The sequence below is a fragment of the Eurytemora carolleeae genome, unplaced genomic scaffold (assembly GCF_000591075.1).
Source record: "Eurytemora carolleeae unplaced genomic scaffold, Eaff_2.0 scaffold816, whole genome shotgun sequence".
Taxonomy (NCBI): Eukaryota; Metazoa; Arthropoda; class Copepoda; order Calanoida; family Temoridae; genus Eurytemora; species Eurytemora carolleeae.
The window spans coordinates 166,697-190,823 of NW_019396746.1; the positions used below are offsets into that span (position 1 = coordinate 166,697).

The 24,127-nt window shown below is 32.4% G+C and overlaps 2 protein-coding genes across 3 annotated transcripts in view; one reads left to right on the forward strand and one right to left on the reverse strand.

The window, feature by feature from the left end:
* The window catches only part of LOC111708127 (uncharacterized), a gene marked incomplete in the record, with an annotated part of 19,822 nt that extends 11,845 nt beyond the window's left edge, over positions 1–7,977 (reverse strand). The window contains 6 exon segments of the mRNA XM_023481400.1: positions 829–902; positions 2,283–2,342; positions 4,403–4,453; positions 5,051–5,879; positions 6,469–6,518; positions 7,785–7,977. Of these exon segments, the coding sequence (XP_023337168.1) occupies positions 829–902; positions 2,283–2,342; positions 4,403–4,453; positions 5,051–5,879; positions 6,469–6,518; positions 7,785–7,941 (1,221 nt within the window).
* A 3,544-nt stretch (positions 7,978–11,521) lies between these two features.
* On the forward strand, positions 11,522–22,205 carry LOC111708125 (trichohyalin). Of its 2 annotated transcripts, none has more exons than XM_023481396.1 (14): positions 11,522–11,738; positions 12,311–12,400; positions 12,865–12,915; positions 13,367–13,446; positions 13,859–13,969; positions 14,743–14,825; positions 15,386–15,468; positions 15,584–15,628; positions 17,000–17,059; positions 18,886–18,963; positions 20,114–20,184; positions 20,378–20,552; positions 20,877–20,972; positions 22,067–22,205. In XM_023481396.1, exons 1-14 carry the CDS (start codon positions 11,548–11,550, stop codon positions 22,095–22,097), a joined length of 1,245 nt encoding a protein of 414 aa, XP_023337164.1. In that variant the 5' UTR covers positions 11,522–11,547; the 3' UTR covers positions 22,098–22,205. The 2 variants fall into 2 exon arrangements, with proteins under 2 accessions (XP_023337164.1, XP_023337165.1); XM_023481397.1 differs by having other exon boundaries at positions 15,386–15,464; positions 15,580–15,628.
* The last annotated feature ends 1,922 nt before the right edge of the window (positions 22,206–24,127 follow it).

A 24,127-nucleotide genomic window follows, 5' to 3' on the forward strand; every position in this document is an offset into this window, starting at 1 on the left:
TATTTCCTTCATATTGTGGTTATGTCTTCCTATTCTACAGTTTTCTGGTTTTCATTGTAAATTAATCAAAAAATTAAGTGTAAAGGTTTGCAAGGTGCATTTGATGGGCGGTTTCACGTTGAAAAGCATTCGGGCACGTGAGTTTATGCTCGGGCTACTTACTGTACTTTGGTCTTAAATATCAAATTTCAAAAATATTTTAATAGATTTATTAGATTTCACCAACTTATTCATACATAGTTTAAAATGTGCAAGAGATAAAAGTTTAAATATCCGTTTTTTTGATTCGTTGAAAGGAAGATGACATTTAAGACAGAATATTGTATTCTACATCAAGTATTGCTCAATTCAAAAACTTATTTAACGAAATGTCTACGTTGAGCAGTTGTTCATCAATGCCTTTTGAATTTGATATTGCGGGGAAAGTGCTCAAATTCAATAATATTACAACAGACGTTTTATAATTTTTTATTTTTTAGTGAACGAAAAAAATTTTTAGAACGAACAAAACTTTTCGAGAACGGACAATGAACTTGGATCATTCAGAGAAATGAAAAAACGATCGATTTTGAAAACAAAAACCATGACGATTTAAATAGTTCGAACGTACTTTTTTTACTGAACAAATGAATTTTCTAAAAGATTTTGACTAACACTTTGGTTTTCCCTGAACGAAGAATCTTTTGGAACAAACTTTAAAAAACTTTGGTTTTTTACAGAACGAACTTTTTTTCCCAACAAATTAAAAAAAAATTAATAGTTTTGTTTCTAGACAAATTTTATTAAACCAACGATTTTTCTGAACTATCGTTCACTGAGAAAATAAACCTGATGACATAGTCCAGCAGGTTCGCCACCTTCAGCTCCACAATTAAAGGGAGCCAGGCACTCTCCAATCTCTCCTAAAAATGAAGCGTCGAGAATACAAGAAAATCATCTTCAAAGCTTTAGAAGGAAAATGAAATAAGGAAATTTATTTCCAAGTTTTCTGTTTAAATCTAATTAGCTCAATGCCGAGAAAATATTACTTGTTGACATCATTTGTGGCGAGGAAAAGAAATAAATGCAAATAATCCCTTTACCTCTTACCAAGAAAAACTAACAGTGCAATAATTAAGTACTTTTTGTTCCAGAATTGCGCCAAGCCTTACAGTGCTCTTAAAAAGGGAATAGGTAAACAAAAGTGGGTATTTTTAATGAAGACTTGTTTGAAAATCCTGAGATCGAAACTTTTTACTTTTGAGTTGTGATTTTTGGGATCAAGCATTGATGTTCATTTTTTCAGATATAAAGCTTAACTGTTTTTTATTCGATACTGTGGTATTTGAACTCTGTAAGACGAACTAAAATGAATGGATCAAGTATTGATCCTGAGAAGGTTTAAACACTTTTTTTAGGCAGCTTGCCCGTTGTAAGTCTTCTCCCAAAAGAAAATCACGGACCGCGGTGCCCATGGATACATTTCGGCGGTTAGGATGCAGGGTTGTCCGTTAATAATTATAATAATAATAACAAAGAACAATAAGAATTAAGATGAAAATATCCTGAAATGATTTACTCACAGAAAAAAGGGGGAAAGTTTTCTATTTGATTCGTAAATAGAACTTTTAACGAGTATGATATGGATAATTCAATCAAATCCGAAATAACAATACAAATTCTGTAGAAATATTCCCTGAAATGGGTTATCCTATGCAGTTCTGTTAATTACTATTTTGAATATAATAAAAGGTTAAATTTTCAAAACTTTAAATGAAATTTTAATTTAAAAAGTTACCTTGAAAGTTAATTTTTTTAAAAAAATGGAATTACAATCTACAAAATAATTATTTTCAGCTTTATTGCTTTCCAGAGTGAATTTAATTTTGTAGTAATATTTTGCCTCAGCCATACATTTTCAGGCCGCCGACCAGACCTAATCTTTAATTATATGATCAAATCCTAATATTTATTGAATTCTAGGTACTCAGCCATACATTTTCAGGCCGCCGACCAGACCTAATCTTTAATTATATGATAAAATCCTAATATTTATTGAATTCTAGGTCGACAGTAAACAACAATAATCCAAAGAGAGGACAAGAGTTTGCTTGTACTTGGTGTGATTTGTTTAATGGGGGGGGGGGGCTGAATCCGGATTTACTCTGTTTAGTTCAGATTAAGAATCCGGGTTTGCCTTGTACTTCACAATTGCTATAAAAAACTCTCACTGAAAATGTTAAATTCAATGAATAATTCTGAGCTTTCCCTCCTATTTAACAGAAATCTAATAGGTGTTTCACCTGCGTCAGTGTGGCATTCTTCTTTAGGAAGCTGGAACAGAGGTGCATCAAAACTATATCCTGCATTAACATTATTCTGTTAACTATGGACTCATAACTATATCCTATCCTGTATTAACATTATTCTGTTAACTAGACTCATAACTATATCCTATCCTGTATTAACATTACTTTGTTAACTATAGATTCATAACTAAATCTTATCCTGTATTAACATTATTCTGTTAACTAGACTCATTACTATATCCTATCCTGTATTAACATTATTCTGTTAACTAGACTCATTACTATATCCTATCCTGTATTAACNTATCCTGCATTAATATTATTCTGTTAACTATAGACTCATAACTATATCCTATCCTGTATTAACATTATTTTGTTAACTCATAACTATATTCTGAATCTCCAGATTAATGATCTGATCAGGATTAAGGATATCCCATTCAAAAGTTTTAAGCTCAGGACTCATAACTATATCCTATCCTGTATTAACATTATTCTGTTAACTAGACTCATACATATATCCTAAATTAACATCATTCTATTAATTAGCTTCAAAACTATATCCTGCATTATTATTATTCTGTTAACTATAGACTCATAACTATATCCTATCCTGTATTAACATTATTCTGTTAACTTAACTCAAAACTATATCCTGCAGTAACATTATTCTGTTAACTAGACTCATAACTTTATCCTATCCTGCATTAACATTATTCTGTTAACTATAGACGCATAACTATATCCTATCCTGTATTAACATTATTCAGTTAACTTAACTCAAAACTATATCCTGCATTAACATTATTCTGTTAACTAGACTCATTACTTTATCCTATCCTGTATTAACATTATTCTGTTAACTTAACTCAAAACTATATCCTGCATTAACATTATTCTGTTAACTTGACTCATAACTATATCCTATCCTGCATTAACGTTATTCTGTTAACTAGACTCATTAATATATCCTATCCTGTATGAACATTGTTCTGTTAACTTACCTAAAAACTATATCCTGAATTAACATTTTTCCATTAATTAGTACAACACTATACCCTGGTTTAACATTATTCTTTAAACTAACCTCAAAACTATATCCTGTTTAAACATTATTCTGTTAACTAGCCTCAAATAATATCCTGTAATAATATAATTCTGTTAACTACCCTCATAACTATATCCTGTAATAATACAAGTCTGTTAACTAGTCTAAAAACTATATCCTGTAATAATACAAGTCTGTTAACTAGTCTCAAAACTATATCCTGTAATAATACAAGTCTGTTAACTAGTCTCAAAACTATATTCTGTAATAATATAATTCTGTTAACTAGCCTCAAAACTATATCCTGTAATAATACAAGTCTGTTAACTAGTCTCAAAACTATATCCTGTAATAATATAATTCTGTTAACTACCCTCAAAACTATATTCTGTAATAATACAAGTCTGTTAACTAGTCTCAAAACTATATCCTGTAATAATATAATTAATTCTGTTAACTACCCTCAAAACTATATTCTGTAATAATACAAGTCTGTTAACTAGTCTTAAAACTATATCCTGTAATAATACAAGTCTGTTAACTAGTCTCAACACTATATCCGGAATAATATAATTTTGAAGAAAAAAATCGAATTATTTAGCCTATGTTACTCCTGAGGCACCCATGGGTTCCCTCAAAGAATGTCAGCCAATTTGGTCCAGCCGTTTGGCCAGTTACAGCAAACATATATTCATACAAATATATACACATGAGCGAAGAGCATTATTATATAGATGTATCAAAAACAAAATAAAAATATAGAATATCACTATCTTCTTCTCGAACCGAGTTTCCTATCCTAAGAGCTGGCACAACTCAAATATATAAATAAAACAGTCAGAAAAATTGTATTATCTTTTAAAATATTTGTTAATAACTTTTATTCTCCAGATCAAATATGGATTTATAAAAATGGGACATTCTGGTAACATTGTTGTCAGGTGATGGGGGAGCTAAAGACAGAGTCCCCTAGAAGAGTGAATCCTAGACTAGCAGGGGGGATCCAGCCCCCTAAAGAGGGAGGGAGGGGGGGGATCTAGCCTCGAAATGGCCTTAAGTTGCTAACCTGAAGGAGCTGGAAAACTGATTCCCTGAGAAGGATCTTTATTAGGAAAACCTGAAAATTATTCAATCAACCAAATTGTCTACTAAAAACGCCCTTTTTTCTTTAAAAATTAAGCGCTTAAATGTTTCTCTGCAAGTTGCCGTTATTCATAATTGTATAGCTTGGTTTTTTTGCGAATTTTTCAGTTTGGTGCATTTGTATTTAAAAATGTCGACATTTTTACTGGTGTCACGTTAAAAACCACTAAGGCAATATTATTGTCTGGGATACTGTATTTCAATTTTTAATGTCAAAGTACACAATATTAAAATATAATTGTTTACATTTTACGACTATCTAATACGTAACTTTTTATATGTGCAAGGGAAAATTTTTTTTGAAAATATTTAAAATATTTGGAAACAAATATTGTTCGACATTTTTTCTAGCATCAGGACATAAAAATAATTATTTACTTAATTAAATATTTAAATTAAGCAGGTGTTCATCAATGCTTTCATGATTTAATTTTATGGGGAAAGTGTCCAAATTATTGCCCTGGTGATATTTAACATCACACCGGGCCAACTTTTGATAATATTCCCTGGGGTCATACAGTTCTACGTAAACATTTAATAGTTTTCCCTAGTCCCTTTAATAGAAAATAACCTGATGAGGGTTTCTTGTTAGGTATCAGAGAGTTGTCACCAAATTCCTGAGAATGGTTTTGAGATGAACTGGCATAATCTCCCCTCTGGTAATTGTTTGGTTGATAATATTGGTTAGGATAAGGTTGAGGGACTTGGCCTTGGGATGGGTTTTGTTGATATGTAGAAGACTGGGGTAGCTGACCTTGTGAATGGTATTGTTGATAAGGAAAGGGTTGAGGCATTTGGCCTTGTGATGGGTTTTGTTGATTAGGAAAAGGTTGAGGCATTTGGCCTTGTGATGGGTTTTGTTGATTAGGAAAAGGTTGAGGCATTTGGCCTTGTGATGGGTTTTCTTGATTAGGAGAAGGTTTAGGGACTTGGCTTTGTGAGGGATATTGTTGATTTGTAGAAGGCTTGGGGAGGTAGCTTTGAGTAGGGATTTGTTGATTTGCAGAGGGCTGGGGGAGCTGGCTTTGTTGATTAGGATAAGATTGAGGCAATTGGCCTGGTGAAGGATATTGCTGATTTGAAGACGGATTCTGGTCTTGGGTTGGATATTGTTGATTTTTATAAGATTGGGGGTCTTGGTTTTGTTGATAAGGAAAAGGTTGTGGGACCTGGCTTGGGTATTTTTGACTTGAAGACGCAGATGGTTTAGGGGTTTCGCCAATTTTTACGTTAGGCTGTGAAGGAACAGATGGAAAGAAGTCTTGAATTGAAAGACTCCCTGGTTTAGGTGCAGGTGTGATGGGAGCTTCTGTGCGACTAGGCTTGGGAGAATATGGTGTTGGAGTAGGTATTAAACTGGGAATTGAACTTTCATCTCGATTTTTCAAATTTTGAAGAGCCTAAATAAAAAATAGGTTTTCAGTTGTTTGAACTTAAGTGCCATATCAGCCATAAGCTGAACAAATGCAAGGGGAGGGGGATCAAAGTTTGATAACAAACAGGTTTACCCACAAAGGATTAGATTTCAGAGACGATTGTACAAAATTTGTACAGTCTGTTTCCTTATATTCACGATGCTCTGCAACTGTCAACTAGTTCAACAATTCATTTATTAGTCCAAAAAAATGACATGTAAGGCAGAAGACTTAATTCCACCTTGGGATCGTCAAATACGCATTTCAGGTCGTCCTTGCAGTCTCATCCTGTGTGGAAAATCCTGTACTTCTATAGGACACTGCTTAAACTGGTTTTATTGTAAAAAAAATTCTAATAGTGATTGTTCTAGCTCCCGCTTCTGTCCTATTTATAGATAACATTAATGACATTGTTTGTAACAGTCAGAAAAATGTTAACTATTTTCCCCTCTTTAGTTCTTTATTCAACCAAGGGAAACCATTTTTTTTTTAAATTTTAATAGAAATTAATATGACATGTATGACAATTAATGTTAAGTAACGGCAATTAATGTTAATTAATGGCAATTAATACCTCTTCGAGTGATGAGACCTTAGGGTCCTCAACTGTACTGTAGGAGTAACCTTAAAATTTACATATATAAATAAACCATGTTACTTTTTGTAATAAAAACTATAATATATAATAAAATAATTTAACTTATATTATTAAACAATTTAACGTTTAGTAATAACAACTATGATAATACAACAATGTGATTAAGTAATAAAAACTATAATATATGATCAATAAATGTACCTGTTAGTAATAAAAACTAAAATATTTGATTAAACTATGCCAGTTATCATGGGCGTACGAGGGCATTGGTTGGCGGTCCAAGCAAACATACCTAACTTCTGTGTAAAAAAAATATTTGGGGATAAAAAAAAATTGGATTTCTAAAGGCAAGTTTTTCATCATTCAGCAATTAAAACTCTAAATATTGTTTTGCTATTATACGCGCACAAACCTAACTTCTTTCAAATATTATTTAGAAGAACTAGAGGGGGGAAACTTAATTTCAAGTCATGTTGTTATCCTTTTTATTATTCATATTCTAAAATTCAACAAATAAAAGCTTACATATCTAATTTCTGGGGNTTTTTTGACACAATTCATCAAATTTTCTAATCCATATTTCTTTAAAACCTGATTGTGTAAACCTTTGATATTTATGTGGTGTAACATTAGGCTTTTCGGTCTAACAGAATTCATAATTGGAAATATCAAAGATCTACGAGTACATCAAGGGTTGCAAGGATATAGGGATTATAATTTTAAGTTTGTGGCAAAAACTCATTTCCTTTGCACCTCTAATATAAAATCAATTAATATAATGTTCTAAACCTGCAAGCAAAGCCTAATGAAAGATATTAGGTTTTTTAATATAGATAAAAACTAATCAATATATTAGTGAAAAAGATAGGTTTTAAGGGGGCGCGCAAAGGCCCCCCCCCCCCCTACAAGAAAGCTCTTGAACGCCCCTGCCAGTTTAAGTAATATAAACTAAAATATATGATGGAACAATAAATCTGCAATAAAACAACTAATTTACGATAAAAACTGTTAAACAGACACTTCCCAGGAAATATAATTGCAGAATACAATGCTCAATGAAATTATATATTTTTATAGAAACGATATTGTATGATTATAAATAAAGATATCAAAGATATTTAAACTGAAGGCTGTATTGATAAAAGCATTTTTAATTAAACATTTTTAGTTCAGGGCAAAACTGAGATTTTAAAGTATTTTTCACGTGCCACCCCATCAGGGGGGCACGCGCAAAGGAGGGGGCACCCCTCCCCTAGTGCGCCCCCCAAAGTAGCCAATTTAAACTGGATTACCTCTGCCATCTTCAGAAAACATACTGTAGAAGCTTTTAAACCAGTCGTTGCCCTGCTCCACTGGAGACGGAGTACGCTTGGATCGTGGTAAAGATGCACTGTACACTGTACAGCAGTTTAACAACAATAAAAAGCACTGTAATTTTAGAAAATTCATTTTCAAGATGTTCTAATCTAAAACAACAATTTCTTAAAAAACTACAATTTGTTACATGTGATGTGTTATAAACATATTATCAAAAATGGACTGTGGCGCCGCAGCGCCCGGCCCCCTAGTCTGTCCCAGCCGCAGCGCTCGTTCTCGTTCTCTAGGACAGATCCAAATTTTTTTGCTTTAATTTTACCATGTATACGAGAAAATCATCACAGTTAAACAAACTAGAAGATAGCTTATAGTGTGTTCATAGAACAAATTACAAACACAACTGCCTATCTGACAGTGACAGTACAACATGCTCAATAAATTCAATAACCGGTTTGAAAAAATTTACTGTACACTTTTTAGTGACGCAAATAGTGTACATTTAATGTTATTGGTAACTTAGTTCAGGGGCAATAAGGTTTGATTTAATTACAGAGAGGGGGCTTAGTAAACAATAGAACGCACTTTTTAGCATGGTTGTCAACTACTTTTTAAGAAGAAAACACTCCTTTTCAGATGGGTGAAAGCTCAAATTATTTTACCTACCATACCCATGATATTTTTAACCTTTATACCATATGTATTTCCCAGGGGGGGGCAGGGCCTCCCCTGCCCCTTGGGATGCCCAGAGGGGGGCAAGAGGAGAACTGCCCCCCTGTATACATACGCGCCTGTAAGATATTCAGGGGGGTAACATCCTTACAAATTTTCATACTTTGGGCAAATCTATTTGTGCCATATTAATCCAAACAGGGAAGTAAAATTGGGTGCATCTATTACAGAATTAAAGAATTTTCTCTGGAAGAAAAAATATTTTTTAATGAATTGTAATTTAGAGTGATAAATTTCCCAGATGTGCGACATATTTTTTAGGGAGCATTAGTGTAAAACTTGCTCAAATATGAAATTTTAGTACTTGAAAATAATTTTCCTAAATGGCCCAGCCATTTTACTGTTTTACCCGCCATTTTTGGCCTTTTTAACCCTTTTTAACCATTCTCAGCTAAAATAGGGCTAACTTTGTCCATCTTCAAGGGATATTTAAATAGTGATAACATTTTAGAAATCCTCTAGCTTGGTTAAAACTATATTTGACAATTTTTTTCGATTTTTTTGTTTTTGATAGTCAAATATTTAGAAAAAGGTGAAAAATTGTGTCTTTTTTACAACACCTTTTGTCTGCTATCTGGTCGAGTGGTTAACGTAAATTTTTTTCAAACTGAACACCATGCTTTTTGGAAACATTTTGACAGTTGAGAAATAATGTTTTATTGTTTTAATGTTTATAGGAAAATGTGTAAGGTATTGGCCAAAAAATCCATTTAAAAAAACCGTTTCTGTAGTGCAATTATCTCCTGAACTACTCTTGCTCATGGCCAAGAGATGCCCATTGATGTTTTCCATCCCCCCTCCCAGTGTTTTTTTCTGAGTATCTTAAAAACGGCTTAAATTAGAAGTCTGAAACTTCTTCATGTTTTCAATATAATAGTTTTTGCCAAAAATTTTTTTTGATGCATAGGGTAGGGTGGAGGACAGTCAAGCAGTGGGTTGGTGTTTCAAAAAAGTCAGAAATGGTTAATAGCTTTTTTATGAAAAATGGTTAAAATAAACAGATAATCATACCCATCCTAGGTTTTAGACATCCTTGATTTGTTTTGTATACGCTCCTTTCAATTTAGGCAAAATAAAATCTTTCAATTACTTTGAATCTAATTTTATTTAGATAATCATGTTTGTACTTGAAACTTTTTGCGTTAAATGATATATATTTATCCCTGAGATACGCAGAGGAACATATGTCTACGCAGACGTGACGGGTCAAATACAGGTAAATGGATAAAGAGAAACTTCGGATCCGGGAGAGTGAGACAGTGCAGTGCAGATTGCAGAAGTCGATTCGTTATAGCTATAATATAAAGAATAAAAACCCAAAACAATTTAAGCCTTGTGAAATAACTAATTGTATGATTTTGCTTCAAAGTTATAAAATCATTATTATTATTTAATTAAACCATTAAAACGTGTTAAAATATAAACGTTCATTCGATCCTAGATCTTTCGGCGTGTTGGAATTTATATTCTCTATTATATTTTTACAAAAAAAAAGCTTCAGTGTTACAGTTAAACTCAAAATGTCCATTGTCCATTCAGTGCAGTGAATGTGAAAACCAGTCAGTCATTAATTGAGCCTTGCAGAGTACACCAAGTCATTTCGCACGTCAATTCGGGTCTGTCCTAGTGAACGCCCTCCCCCCCCCTTCTATCAATTTTTTACATGACCAAATTAGTATTTATTTAGCATTATTTAGGGTTAGGTTAGGTTAAGACACTTTCTGGGCCGAACGCTGCGGCTAGGTATCATTTTTAATGTTTTCGTCTGTTTCTGGCCTGTAAATTCCCTTTTGTTCAATACAAAGGGGGGACGGTCTTTGTTGCGCCACTTCACTGTTTTTGTGTTTTCTTAGCTGCCTTAAAGGGAGTGTTCGCGAAAAATGAAAGGAGGTATAGGTTACGACGAAAAATAAGTGCTTTTGATCGCTGCTAATCTTACTTCTATCTGTTGTATCTATAAGGAGAAAATTGTTAAACACGACTCATACCAAAGAACGCTACGTTCATACAAATTCGGAAAATTGCTACATTCAGCTCTGATCGTAATATAATCAAAAGCGCTACTGATCTTACTTTTATCTGCTGCATCTATAAGGAGAAAATTGTTCTAAGCGACTCATACCGATAATCTTTCCTGGTTTAAAGGGACTTTAAGCGTAATTTCATGTGACCCTCCGTGCAAAGATGACAATGCCCTATTTAAAACGGTATCATTTAGCCTTTTTTTCTAACCATCATTAAGCATGGAAGATATTGTCTTTTTTCTAGGTTTAAAAGTATTTCATTTTGATAATTCCTTTATAATTTTCTGCTGTAGAAATGCGCAATACTTCATTAGAGATTAATTTCTTCAAAAGTACTGTTGGGGGTCGGGCTTTGCATGGAGAGACTGAGAGTCACCTGAAATTATGCTTACAGTTCCTTTAATGGTATCATTTTTAATGTTTACGTCTGTTTCTGGCCTGAAAATTTTGTTTAATACAATGGTTGCGCCACTGCACTGTTTTTGTGTGTTAATTTAGCTGACTTAATGCAAATTGTGCTATCAAATTTCCGTGAGATAGAATTATAATTAATTCCCATCTATAAATTGTCATAATATTTGCATGCTTGCATTATAATCATTAGTGTTTAAAATGTATAGTAACAATATTAATATACATACCGGTGTCTGCTAGTTAGTATTTTTTTAGTATGCAGCATTGTTTAAAAAGGGTTAAAAAAGTCTTAGTAATCTGGAAAGATTACACTTTTAAGATCATGAGCATGAGCTAATTAGAATTAAGATTATCAGTCACTTTGCTTATTACTTTTAAATCTTTAAAATAGGTATGTTCCAGTGTTGCTATTACATATTTGTATATCATGTCACTTTTGTCCGCAAAAAAATTCTTTTTACACTTCACCTCAAAATTTGATCTTTGCTTTTAAAAGATTGACTTTGGCGAAAGGGGGCCTTTAGTGGCCTTCCCCCCTCCCGTGAATCTTAAATTATAAAAAATTTCAGAAATGGCTGAATGTTCAAGTTCTTCTGAGGATTTAACTGAAAATGTTGAACACCTAAACAGTATTATTCAACAGCTTGGGGAGGAGGAAGAACATGAGAAGGAGGAGAAAGAAGAAAAGGAGGAAGAGGAAAATGTGGAGGAAAAAGAAGATGTTCAACATAATATACCTGAGGGAAAAAGTACAAGATCCAGGTATTTTATAACAAATTAATATCAAGTAATTTCGTTTTCAGTTTTTTCCTCATTGATTTCTCTTACATTTGTTTCAATTTAGATTTACACTGGATTTTAACTTAATTTCTTATAAATTATAGAAAGGGATTGTCGGCTTAAATTTAAAGGACTTCTATTAAAAGATTACAAATATGATTCACAACTGCCCGTTAAGCCTTTAAGCATTTAAGCTATTGTTATTATATTGAATTTAATAGTTGGTTTTTAAAAGCTTTTGCTTAAAAAAAATTCATTNCCCCCCCCCAATAAATCTCTTATATAGCCTAAATAAGAATACTCTCTTGATTGTGATTTGTTAAAGTCACACCTTAACTAGTAGTTTCTTTGATTTATGCAGATAAAATCCTTCAGATTAATTGAACAGTTAACTTCTTGATTTTCTGCAGATTTCTGTAAGTTTCGCTATTTTTGTTATTTTCAACATTATAAGATGGTTTTCGTTTTTATTTATTGGACTAGCAATTTAATTAGGTGGTTACATGTCAGAAGTAAAGAAAAATAAAAAAATAAAAAGAAAAAATCATATTTAGTGTGAAAGCAGTTTTAGAGAAACTGAGTGAGTTCCTAACCGAGAACAACCTGGAGCACCAAATACAGGAGGAGAGGAAGGATATATCTAGGTAAGGACGGAGAACAATCTGGAGCACTAAATACAGGAGGAGAGGAAGGATATATCTAGGTAAGGACGGAGAACAACCTGGAGAACCAAATACAGGAGGAGAGGAAGGATATATCTAGGTAAGGACGGAGAACAACCTGGAGCACCAAATACAGGATGAGAGGAAGGATATATCTAGGTAAGGACGGAGAACAATCTGGAGAACCAAATACAGGAGAGTAAAGATATATCTAGGTAAGGACGGAGTGCCAAATATAGTCGGAGAGGAATGGTAAGAACGAGTTGGTTGATGTGTATTGGACATGAATTATACTTGATTAGTAAAGATGGTCCTTAAAATGTTTTAAAATCAACGACGACTTTTAGTAGAATTCTATTGACGTATAAATTGACAAGACTAATTCAACCAATGTAAACAGAAATATATACCTCCTAAAGTAATCTATTAAATTGTATTTATTTTAGAAAAATTGAACTCAAGAATGAAGAAATTTCACAGAAAAGAGAAACGCACAGGAAAGTTTTAATTGTCGAAAATTATTGAAAGTTTAATTTAGGATTTGTCGGATGTATTTAAACATTTTTACAGTGGTCGGCGATTATAACAATACAATAAAGACGACTTCTAAATTTAAGTTTTGATTTTTAACAAGCTTTTTTTGAATTACAAATTTGCAAGTATTTAAAAAAAGCTTTAATTGACAGCTTCTCTTAAATTCTATGTGTATCCAGCTGTTACAGCTTAATATAAATCAAAACTGAAATCGACAGTCGTCTTTATTGCATTGATGTAATCGCCTAGCATAAATGATCACACAGTTCAAATTTATTTTAGATAGTAAAAACAAGGGGGAAAAAACTTCAAAATGAAGTTTACAATTTGCATTCAAGATTTAAGCAAATATCAAATTAGTTTTCCGCATTCTCTAGATGTACAATGTACATAATTGAACTGGTTGTACACCAGGCATAAGTTAAACGAAGTACATGAAGCATACAAACGAGAAATCCAACGAGAAAACGAGAGACATGTTGAGGACCTTAAAGGAATCTTACAAACGTCATATAAACCAGATCTGTTTAATTGTGGAAATAAATAGAAATTAGGAATAATTTAAATAACTTAGGGGTTCAGTATTACCACTGACGTTATTTCTGGTCACGTTAGGTCAAGTTAGATAGATAGTTACAAGTGGTTGCAAAGAAATATGAGGATGGGGTCCAAATCCCCGAAACTAAAAATCTATATAATGCCAATCAGACTAATTGAAAATGCAATAGAGTTGATCTGAACCGAAATTCAATGTAACCCAATAAAATGTAATTCCAAATATAATTATAATTATGATTATATTATTATTATTATTATTATTATTATTATTATTATTATTATTATAATAATTATAATTATTATTATTATTAATATCATTATTATTTGAGTTTGTTTGGTATCGTATAGTAACTGAGAAGGATATTTCTAATCTACGAAACCAGCTGGAGGAGTTAGAGCAGCTCAATATAGCGGTCAGCTCGAAGATACCCTGCTCACAAACTAACAGTGTTTCCTCAGGTACAAAACTAAAGGGATTGTTCACGAAATCTGACTCTCTATCCAGTTTTATGATTTAAGACGTCACACTTCAAACTTTCTGTCTAAAAATAAGACTTTTCTTTTAAGATATTTTAAATTAAGTAGATCACAAATGATAAAAAAAAAAACAGATTTCTCTAGATTCATATTTTAAAGTGGGATTTAAAGAGGACTGCTCAAAATTGTTAACGTCACGATTTAAAGAGCTACTTAAAATTTCGTGGAAAAGTCCTCTAAATTATAAGTGTAAAACTTGTTGGTAATTATTATCTTAATAATATCACCCCAAAAAATCGCAGGTTTACTGGTTTTGCTAGATTTGTTTTCAATTTTCTGCAAATTTAATTTGATTTTCAGGAATGTTTTTTAATCCTGACATTATAAACCTTTTTTGTTCCTATATTTTTTAAATAAAACCAATAAACAAGCAAGAGAAATGTCTATTTATAGACGCGCCTCTTAGAAACTATAATATATGATCAATAAATGTACCTGTTAGTAATAAAAACTAAAATATTTGATTAAACTATGCCAGTTATCATGGGCGTACGAGGGCATTGGTTGGCGGTCCAAGCAAACATACCTAACTTCTGTGTAAAAAAAATATTTGGGGATAAAAAAAAATTGGATTTCTAAAGGCAAGTTTTTCANAGGAACTCTCTTAAGACCTTTCCTTCACTCATATAGATAGAAATGTAATATCTATGTTTACAAAATACAGGAAATCTTGAAAATAAATGATTTTTTTAAAGAACGTGAGCAAAGGCGAGTTCGAGAATTGCTTGAGTGTCCTGTCTGCCTGGAGGAAATGAGACCACCTAAGAAAATATTTCAGGTCATTTATTAGTTACTCTCTCTCGTGAATATAAATATTAGAATGAAAAGGAAAACCTTTAGTATGGGATATCCTTAATCCCGATCGGTTAATTAATCTGGAGATTAGTAACAAGAGGAGAACAAGTATTATTAAATCTCGAGATTAAGAAAAAGAGTGGATCAAGCATTAATCCCGATATTCGCCATTCAAAAGTTCCCAGCTCTTATATCCCAACTTTTGATAAAGATAAGGCTAAGCTGCAAAGCTTTGTCTTTATATTCAAACGGAAACTTTTGATTCAAGAGATTAGAAACGATTTAGATTAATATTTCGGCGCGAAGGAATCCGCGCTATTAAGTTTGATCCAATAGTTGAAAACTTTGGCTTGGTATTCTGATATTGGATTTATTGGATTGTTGGTTAGAAAGAATTCTCGACCATTAATTTCCTTATATACATAATAATCCGATGGCGGTCTGGGGATCTTTCATTATCATTCTTTAACTAATAAATATGGATTAGTGGCTGCAACAACAACTTTTTTTTTACTTTTTAAACTGCAATGGATCTTATTTTAGTGCACAAACGGTCACGTGATATGTGAACTGTGCAAGAGTAATCCTGAGGTTCGCTCCTGTCCAACCTGCCGCGTCAAATTTAGGAAAATTCATTTAGCGCATTTTTTCAACATTTTTTATTTTTGTTTCCAAAACAAAAGTTTAGTAGATTTTAAGAAAAAAAAATTCAAAATTTTGTTGAATGAATATTTTTATCAGAGGACACAATGTTGTAAGAAATATCGTTGCTGAACAATTAGCAAGGTAATTTATGATTTTTTGGATTTTTTTCATGTTAATGATGAATGAAAAGGTTGGTTTTCAAGAAAGATTTTAAACTACTGGGTAAGGGCTGTATTTTATTTATAAGTGACTTAACATTAAAAGGGGGGTAGGTATGTAAGATTCACAATGGCACCCTTTAAACCTCTATTTGTGCTACATTTGGGCAGATATCTTTTTTATCGTGAGACGTTAAATTCAAAAGATTAAAGGGTACCGTTACTTACTTTTCAATAAATGTAAGGCTACTTGAAATTTTGTCAGCAGACCCTTTAAGAAACCTGTTTGATAAAACTATAATCTTTTTTCATATAAGTTCATTAGTAGGTTTTTTGATTAAATAGCAAATTCTGGAATTATTGTATGGTTAAATGATACAAATCTTTATTGTAAAATTTTTATTAAAGGGACTGTATAGCGTATTTTTCAGTGGGCCCATATAAAGATAGCAATGCCCGATTTACAACGGTATTCAAACCTTAATCTGATCGAAAATGTGAAAGATAACTACGTTTTTCTTACTAAAGAAAGTGTTCTTTTTTTATGAATTCCTCTATTGTTTCTTATAAGCAAGAAATGCACTAGTCATTTTGGCAGAGAAACAAAACAACTACTGAAAGAAAACAAACAGTTTAAATAAATAAAGAAAAACATGCATATCTAATTCATACTTGATCTGACAAAGTTTTTAAGGGAACGTTACCGTTGTGAATCGGACTTACCTATGCATAGAGGACAAGGTTGTATAATAAGGTTGTATAATACTCTGGATGCGCTCCAATTTAGGTAAAGATGACCTTTATAGCAATGGACACTCTAAATCCTTATATGACGTCACTGATTATTTTAAAGAATAATAAGTTTTGTGGCATATATGACGTCACTGCTTATTTTAAAGAATAATAAACTTTGTGGCTCATATGACGTCACTGCTTATTTTACAGAATAATAAGTCTTGTGGCTCATATGACGTTACTGCTTATTTTACAGAATAATGAATTTTGTGGCTCATATGTTGTCACTGCTTATTTTAAAGAATAATAAATGTTGTGGCTCATATGACGTCATTGCCTATTTTAAAGAATAATAAATTTTTTGGCTCACTAAATATAAACGAACTCAAAAATTGAAAACTTGAATTAGAATTGCATGTTTTAGCTTTCAACTTGATAGCACAATCAATATTTGTTAAGTGTGATGATTGTTAGTTAAATATCAGTGACGTCATATGAGGATTTAGAGTCAATTGCAAAAAAAGATAACATTTACCATGCAGAGTATTTAACCTTATATAACCATGATGGAGGGTCACTTGAAATTATGCTTGCAGTCCTTATAAAATACTTTGTTTAGGAATACATTTGATGGATCTGATGCAGAGGATCAAATAAACACGAGATCTTCACACACTAGGTATACTAGAGTAGCAAAGCAGACCACGCCATTTCTGCATCTGAGCCACCTCAAAATCCTTGCTATACACTTTTTTTAAGTTTTGCACCGAAGGGGGAAGCGTTAGGGGGATTTTTGGGGATTTTTGGGGATTTTTTTATTTATTGCTAATATCCGTTTGAGAATGCCATGTAATTTATCAACTCTTTCAAATTGTTATTGGGCCTTTTTAAAGATATTAAAAAGTTAATAAAAATAATTTTTGGATTCTGATTAAGGGGGCAGCAACGATTACAAAAATACGATTAACTTTTTGCACATTTTTATTTTTGTTTGCTCGCAAGAAATATCGGAAAATGAGTAAAATTGTTTTTGTTCCGATCAAAATAGATTCCACGAAATTTCTTCTAAAGCTGCCAATCTTCCGAAAATTTAAGGATTATGTTACAGAGTGTGGTCACTCATAAACATGTGAATTAAATGACGACTTCTATATTGTCTTTGTTCCATTTTGTAGTATCACAGTTAACACATTTTATACTGAAAACTAATAATCTCAGGATTTCCAAAATGTGGTCTACCATTTTTAACCTTCAAAATTGACAGAGATATTGGGGAATTTTTCAAGGATTCAGTTTATTAAAAATCAACAAAACTGTTCTATAATGTTTAATATCTCAATAAAGATACTAAGAGGATTTACCACAATTTGGAAAGCCCATTAGACTTTCAATTTTTTTTATGCACTTTTTGTCATTTATTAATCAGAATCGGAAATCAAAGACGATATTCAAGTCGTCTCTCAATTCCCATGTTTATTCTCATGTTTATTAGAGGTTCAAACACTTTTCTGTTTTGTTTTATGTCAAAAAATAAGTTTAACAGTTTCTGTTTCGAAAAAGTACACTACTCGATATCTTGAGATGTTCGCCTTTCAGTCTTGTACTGCGGATGAACTGAGCCGGCGATTTAAAAAATTCAAGAAAATACGACTCGGGTCTAAGCTGTTGTTGAGCCTTATTTACGGCTCGGGCTTTCGAATTTAAGTTGCATCTATTTTTAAACAGAATTTAGTTCATAAAACCGTTTTAATGTTGTATTTGGCGGATTTTCATTGTAGGAATTGGTGCATTCCGGGTTTTGATGAGAATAAGTCCCAACATTGAGCCTTATTCTTCATTAAAACCAACCAAGGTCGGTTTTATTTTCATTGGGCCTAACTCCTTAAGTCGAGCCTAAGATCTCGCAGCTGTCAATCACGTGACACAAGCTGTCGTCAGAGTTGGGTCGAAGATTGGGCCGTAAAGCTGCAATTAAGGAATTAAGACTCGAGCCGAAGCTTTTAAATCGCGGGCTCTGATATAAATCAATTATCAGTTTTTTTAAATCTCGAACCTGAAACGTTGACAAATGTTGATTTATTTTTGACATTTTTTGCCTGAAATTTCTAAAATACACATTTTTGAGGGTAGGATGTTCGTTAGTTAGTTAAACGTTTATTTTGTTCTCTTTTATCTAATAACTTGGTGGTTCTTTATTTCAGAAACTTCAATTCGTTAACGAAATGTTGTCTCTATTGAACATCTGAGGATATACATTTTACAGTGGTTGGCGTTAATATCAATATAATTAGGACGACTTTTCTTATTAATTTTTTTTTCTAACAAGCATTTTCAAATAACAAGTTAACAAGTAAATAAAGAGAAACTGTTCATGGACACTGGACAGCTTCTCTTTGCTTCAATGTTTACGTGTAACAGTGCTGTTTGAAAGCTTGGTCGAAATCAAAAATTCAAATCGAAAGTCGTCTTTTTTGTATTGATAAATACGACGACGACCGTATTTAGAGAAAGTAATCCTGTTGAGTTCCCTGGGCAGCAGAATCAAGATTTTCATTTGTTTGATCTTCTTCATCAAACCTGGAGGAAAATTTTTTATAAACTAGCTAAAGTGCCCGGCGTTCCCCGTGAAAAAATTGATTTTTGAAAGTAAAAAAATATAATTTTTTGGCCTACGTTACCCCCAGGGTGTCCATGGGTTCCCTTAAAAAAAATCAGCCAATTGGTCCAGCCGTTTTGCCAGCCATAGCTAACATATATATACAATTATAGATATATATGAGCAATGAGTTTTATTAATTACTAGCTGAAATGCCTGGCGATGCCCGTGTAATTTTTTAAAATAGAAATTTTCTTTTTAAAATGATGTTTAAAATTTCGAGTTTTTAACCTTTGTTACCCCCCAGGGGACTCAAGAATTTCCTCAAAATATTTCAGCCCATTCGGTCCAGCAGTTTGGCCATATATATATGAGCGAAGTGCTTTATTATATAGATTATATAAATTCAGGGCGTTTTCAACCCTTGAATCTGTACAATAATTTTGTGCCATTACTAAAATTTTGGATGCAAAAGGGACCCGGACAGTTTGCCTTTTTGACAGAAAAAAAAATACTAGGAAAACAAATTTGTTTAGTCCAAATTATATGAATAACAATTGGATCTTGAATATTTAAATCGCCGATATACAAAGAAAAAGAATTTTTAGTTCTAGTGACAATGAATTCCATATTTGTGTTAGGAAAACTGAAGAGTAATGTTCCATATATCTGGAATTCTATAAAGCTCGGGTCATTTTACTTTAACGAGTATATATTCATTTAAATTTTTAACAACAAGGGTTCATTAGGAATGAGATTATTCTATGAGATGTGTTTAATCTGGATACTAGGAGGGCCGTAGGCGTAATTTCAAGTGATGTCTCCAGTTTTTAATGTGTGTTCTTGCAGCAGAATTGTGCATGTCACTTCTTTAGAGACACCACAATCGTAAATAAGCAGTTTTCAAAATAATAAACATAGATATCTAATTCATGCACGACCAGTCAAAGCTTTTAAGGGTACCGTGGTGAATCGGGTCATTTGAAATTGCGCTTCCAATCCCTTTTTAGATAGAAAAGATTTTAGAAGAAAATCGCTTAGTCTTGCTGAAGTATTAAAGGAGTTTTTGGATAAATGCCGATTATGGGTCTGCATAATTTATGAAAATTTTTAAAATATAAAAAAAATTCGGTGTAGACAAGATGAAGAGGATCAAGAGAGAGAGGAGGACGACGACTTTCTTGCCTGGGCGAGGATTGTTGGCACAGGTAGGAAATTTTGGGATTTTTTAACGTCGTCTTTGGTTTAATTTCAATTTAACGCTGCTTTTAGATAAAGAAAATTGACATTTCATTACATTAATATGTATTAAGAACCGGTTTGAAGCTTATTCAGAGTTTTAATGTTATTTGTAAACAGTCTCTTTAAAATGTACGGATTTTCGAGAATATTTTCTTTAAGATGAGAGAAGTGAAAGCTCTGGCGGAGGAAACTATCATCGGCGTCTAGCTGACCAGCAGCAGGGAGCAGACAGTAGGGTAGAGATGGAGGTTTTATCTAATATGGCCAGGGATATTGGAGGAACACAGAGACTTAGAGAAACTCATCTTACAAGGACTTATAGACCTAACTCAAGGTTAGTTAGGACTTATAGACCTAACTTAAGGTTATTTAGGACTAATTTTTTGTATACACAGTAGTCCTTCAGGTATACAATCTGGTCCTTCAACTATAAACTCTTGTCCTTCAAGTATACACTCTTGTCCTTCAAGTATACACTCTTGTCCTTCAAGTATACAGTCTTGTCCTTCAAGTATACACTCTTGTCCTTCAAGTATACACTCTTGTCCTTCAGGTATAAATTATTGCTCTTCAGGTTCACACTCTTGTCCTTTAAGTATACACTTTTGTCCTTAAGATATAAATTCTTGTCCTACAAGTATACACTCTTGTCCTTCAGGTATATTCCCCATCATCAGTGGAGGCAGAGGACGGCTAGAGCCGAAGAGGACGCAGAGGCTGAAGAGGACAGATTACGAGCCCCACGAGTTTCAAGGAAATCAAAATACATCTATTTTAATTGTCATAAAACATGATACAGTGATAACCAGAAAACTGTAGAATAGTAGGACGACATTTTAGCAATACTGAAGTGCATTTGATGTTGTTACAAAGCAAAAAGCTGTGCTAGCAAATTATTAATGCACTCATTTAGTGAAATGGGTCTGTTTACACTTTACAATTTCTGTGTCTCATGCTCATTGGACTTTTCAAAGTCATAACTTGAGTTCAAAACTCGACTTCCTTTTCCAGAGTTTTCTGGTTATCACTGTACTAAATATAATCTAACTTTTAAACTTGGTTTTTATAAATATGGTAGATTGTAAGTACTTATTTCAGTATCTGAGTATTTTAAGGAAGGTTTTGACTTATCCTTTTCATCTTCAGCTGAAGAAATTCTAAATATTTTCTTATAAATGTTAAAGTTTCATCCAACTTTAATTCTTTTTTTCAGAAAATGTATTAAGCTTATTTAAACTGTAAAGTCATAAATCTGGTTTGAAATGGTAATTATCCTAGATAAATATCTGGTTTGTCTGGTATATATCCTAGTTAAATATCTGGTTTGAACTGGTTAATATCCTAGATAAATATCTGGTTTGAACTGGTTAATATCCTAGATAAATATCTGGTTTGTCTGGTATATATCCTAGTTAAATATCTGGTGTGTACTGGTATATATCCTTGAAAAATATCTGGTTTGAACTGGTTAATATTCTAGATAAATAACTGGTTTGAACTTGTACATATTCTAGATAAATATCTAGTTTTAACTGGTAAATATCCTAGATAAATATCTGGTTTGTTTGGTACATATCCTAGTTAAATATCTGGTTTGAACTGGTTAATATCCTAGATAAATATCTGGTTTGAACTGGTAAATATCCTAGATAAATAACTTGTTTGAACTTGTACATATCTAGTTTGAACTTGTAAATATCCTATGTAAAGATCTGGGTTGTCTGGTATATTTCCTAGATAGATATCTGGTTCGTCTGCTATACATCCTTGATATACATCTAGTTTGAACTGGTAAATATCCTAGGTAAATATCTGGTTTGAACTGGACAGGATGTATTTCTATTACAGGAGACCAGAGAATTTGAGGCTTTTCAGATAAGCTGCAACCCTTTTTAATTTCTGACGAGAAATATTTTTGTAGTTTTGTACTTTTTTGATTTTATCTCTATGCTTAACAATTTGAAATATAAATGATATATTTAGTGAATATGGATTATACAAGTGATATGAATTTTTACTGAAAAGACGACATTTGAAGAATTTAAAGAAATCTGCGAACAAATGCGTAAAGGATAAGAAATTCAAAATAATGATGAAAAAGAAACAATTGATTCTAACATTGATTTATGACAAATTTCTATTGAGAAATATGTTCCTAAATATCTATTTAGTTTACTGTAGAATTTCTGATGCATTTTTTGTCGTCGTCATTATTTAATAATGTTTTATAAATCGATTCTCAAAACGTAACCAACCAAATGGATGATTTTGAACGTCGGCTTTACGCGCTTGAACTCAGTAATTTTACATCATTAAAACATTTATATGTCTCAAATGAATACTAAACAATTTCTCCACAATACTGCATTCTCAGTTCAGCTACAATATATTGCCGGTTACGATCCCTTCTAAGGATTAGATTAGATTAGAGCTATGTTTTTATTAACGTTTTAAGACTGAGTAAAGAAAGGAGCAGGCACATTTTCTATCTATATACTTTGCTTGTCTGTCTGGGTGTTTGTCTGTTTGTACCCAATAAACGGCTGAACCTATCGAGCCCAAATGTTGTGTGGGACCTCACATTTACAATGTATTCAAAGAGAAAATGTTCACAATTGAAATAAAAGATACCTCGAATACTTAAATTACATATGGCTCATAACAAAGCCTTGCTAACTTTATTGCACTTTTGTTACCGAAGCTGCAATTTTTGCTTTATAACGATATTCGCCGTTTATGGAGAGCACATCGGTTTCGTTTTCAACCATTTTTTTTTCAAAACCGGCTGACCCATTGATGTTAGTGCTAAAATGTACATGTCAAGTGCTACAGTGAAATTAAAGCCCAAGGCGTTGTAACACTTCCAAGTCGACCCTGGTTTGAAAAGGCGAGACTTTATTATCTCTGTGCCCTGTCGTTAACAATTTCAAAATAAACGGTTTTTGCTGTTCTTTACGGGACTTTATCGTTAATTTTTGAAAACCCTCGTTTCGTTAACGGAACATTACTGCAGTCCTTGTTTAAGCTCGGATATAATTAAATAATTAAATAATTTTCAAATTCAAGTTGTTTACAAGTCTGATTATGAAGCAAGGGCCTGAAGTTAACTCTCACTGAGTGTTCAAATGAACATTGTAATTTAAAGACATTTTAAAGGTAGAGGACATCTTTCAAATATCTAAAAATTCTCACCTGAATTCAAATTTTAGAATATAAACTATAGACATATTAGTCATGTTTGCCTTATCAGTTGTGGCCAAAATACAAAAAAAATCTTCAGAAAATAAAGTAAATGCCAGCCTTTCAGACCCACAATTTTTGTGGTAACATGACCTAAGGGAATTTGTAAGGCCTATCAAAAGTAAAAACATATTGCTATCAAAAAATTTCGATTTCCATAAAATGTCGGAAATCCAACAAAGTATAATGCAGAAAAATCCTTGATTTTTTATTTATGCAACTTTTAAATGTCGGAAGAAGAATGTCTTCTATATATAAATTTAGCTCGTCTGTCTGTCTGTTTGTATGTATCCAATAAACGTCAAAACCGCTGAACCGATCGGGCCAAAATTTTGTGCGGGACCTCACGTGACCCCAGGGAAGGTTTATGAAAGATCAAAATTTTGAAAATTTGTGTGAAAAGGTTTTTGTTTTTGTAAAATTTTAAAAACGTGCGAAAAAATATTATGAAATTCGCAAACTTTTTTTTGTTTTTGTTTATACTGTACAAAGTAAGGATGCTCACAGATAAACCCACAATTAAAAGTTGAAATAGAAATTAGAAGACGGGCGCGAAGCGTCCTAAAAGCCTAGTTAGATAGAAACAGAAGCACAAAACTGAAATCATGAATAGAAAAAGGAGTACGAAACCTACGATAAGTTTTCTAATTTTTGAAAACTATAATTAGT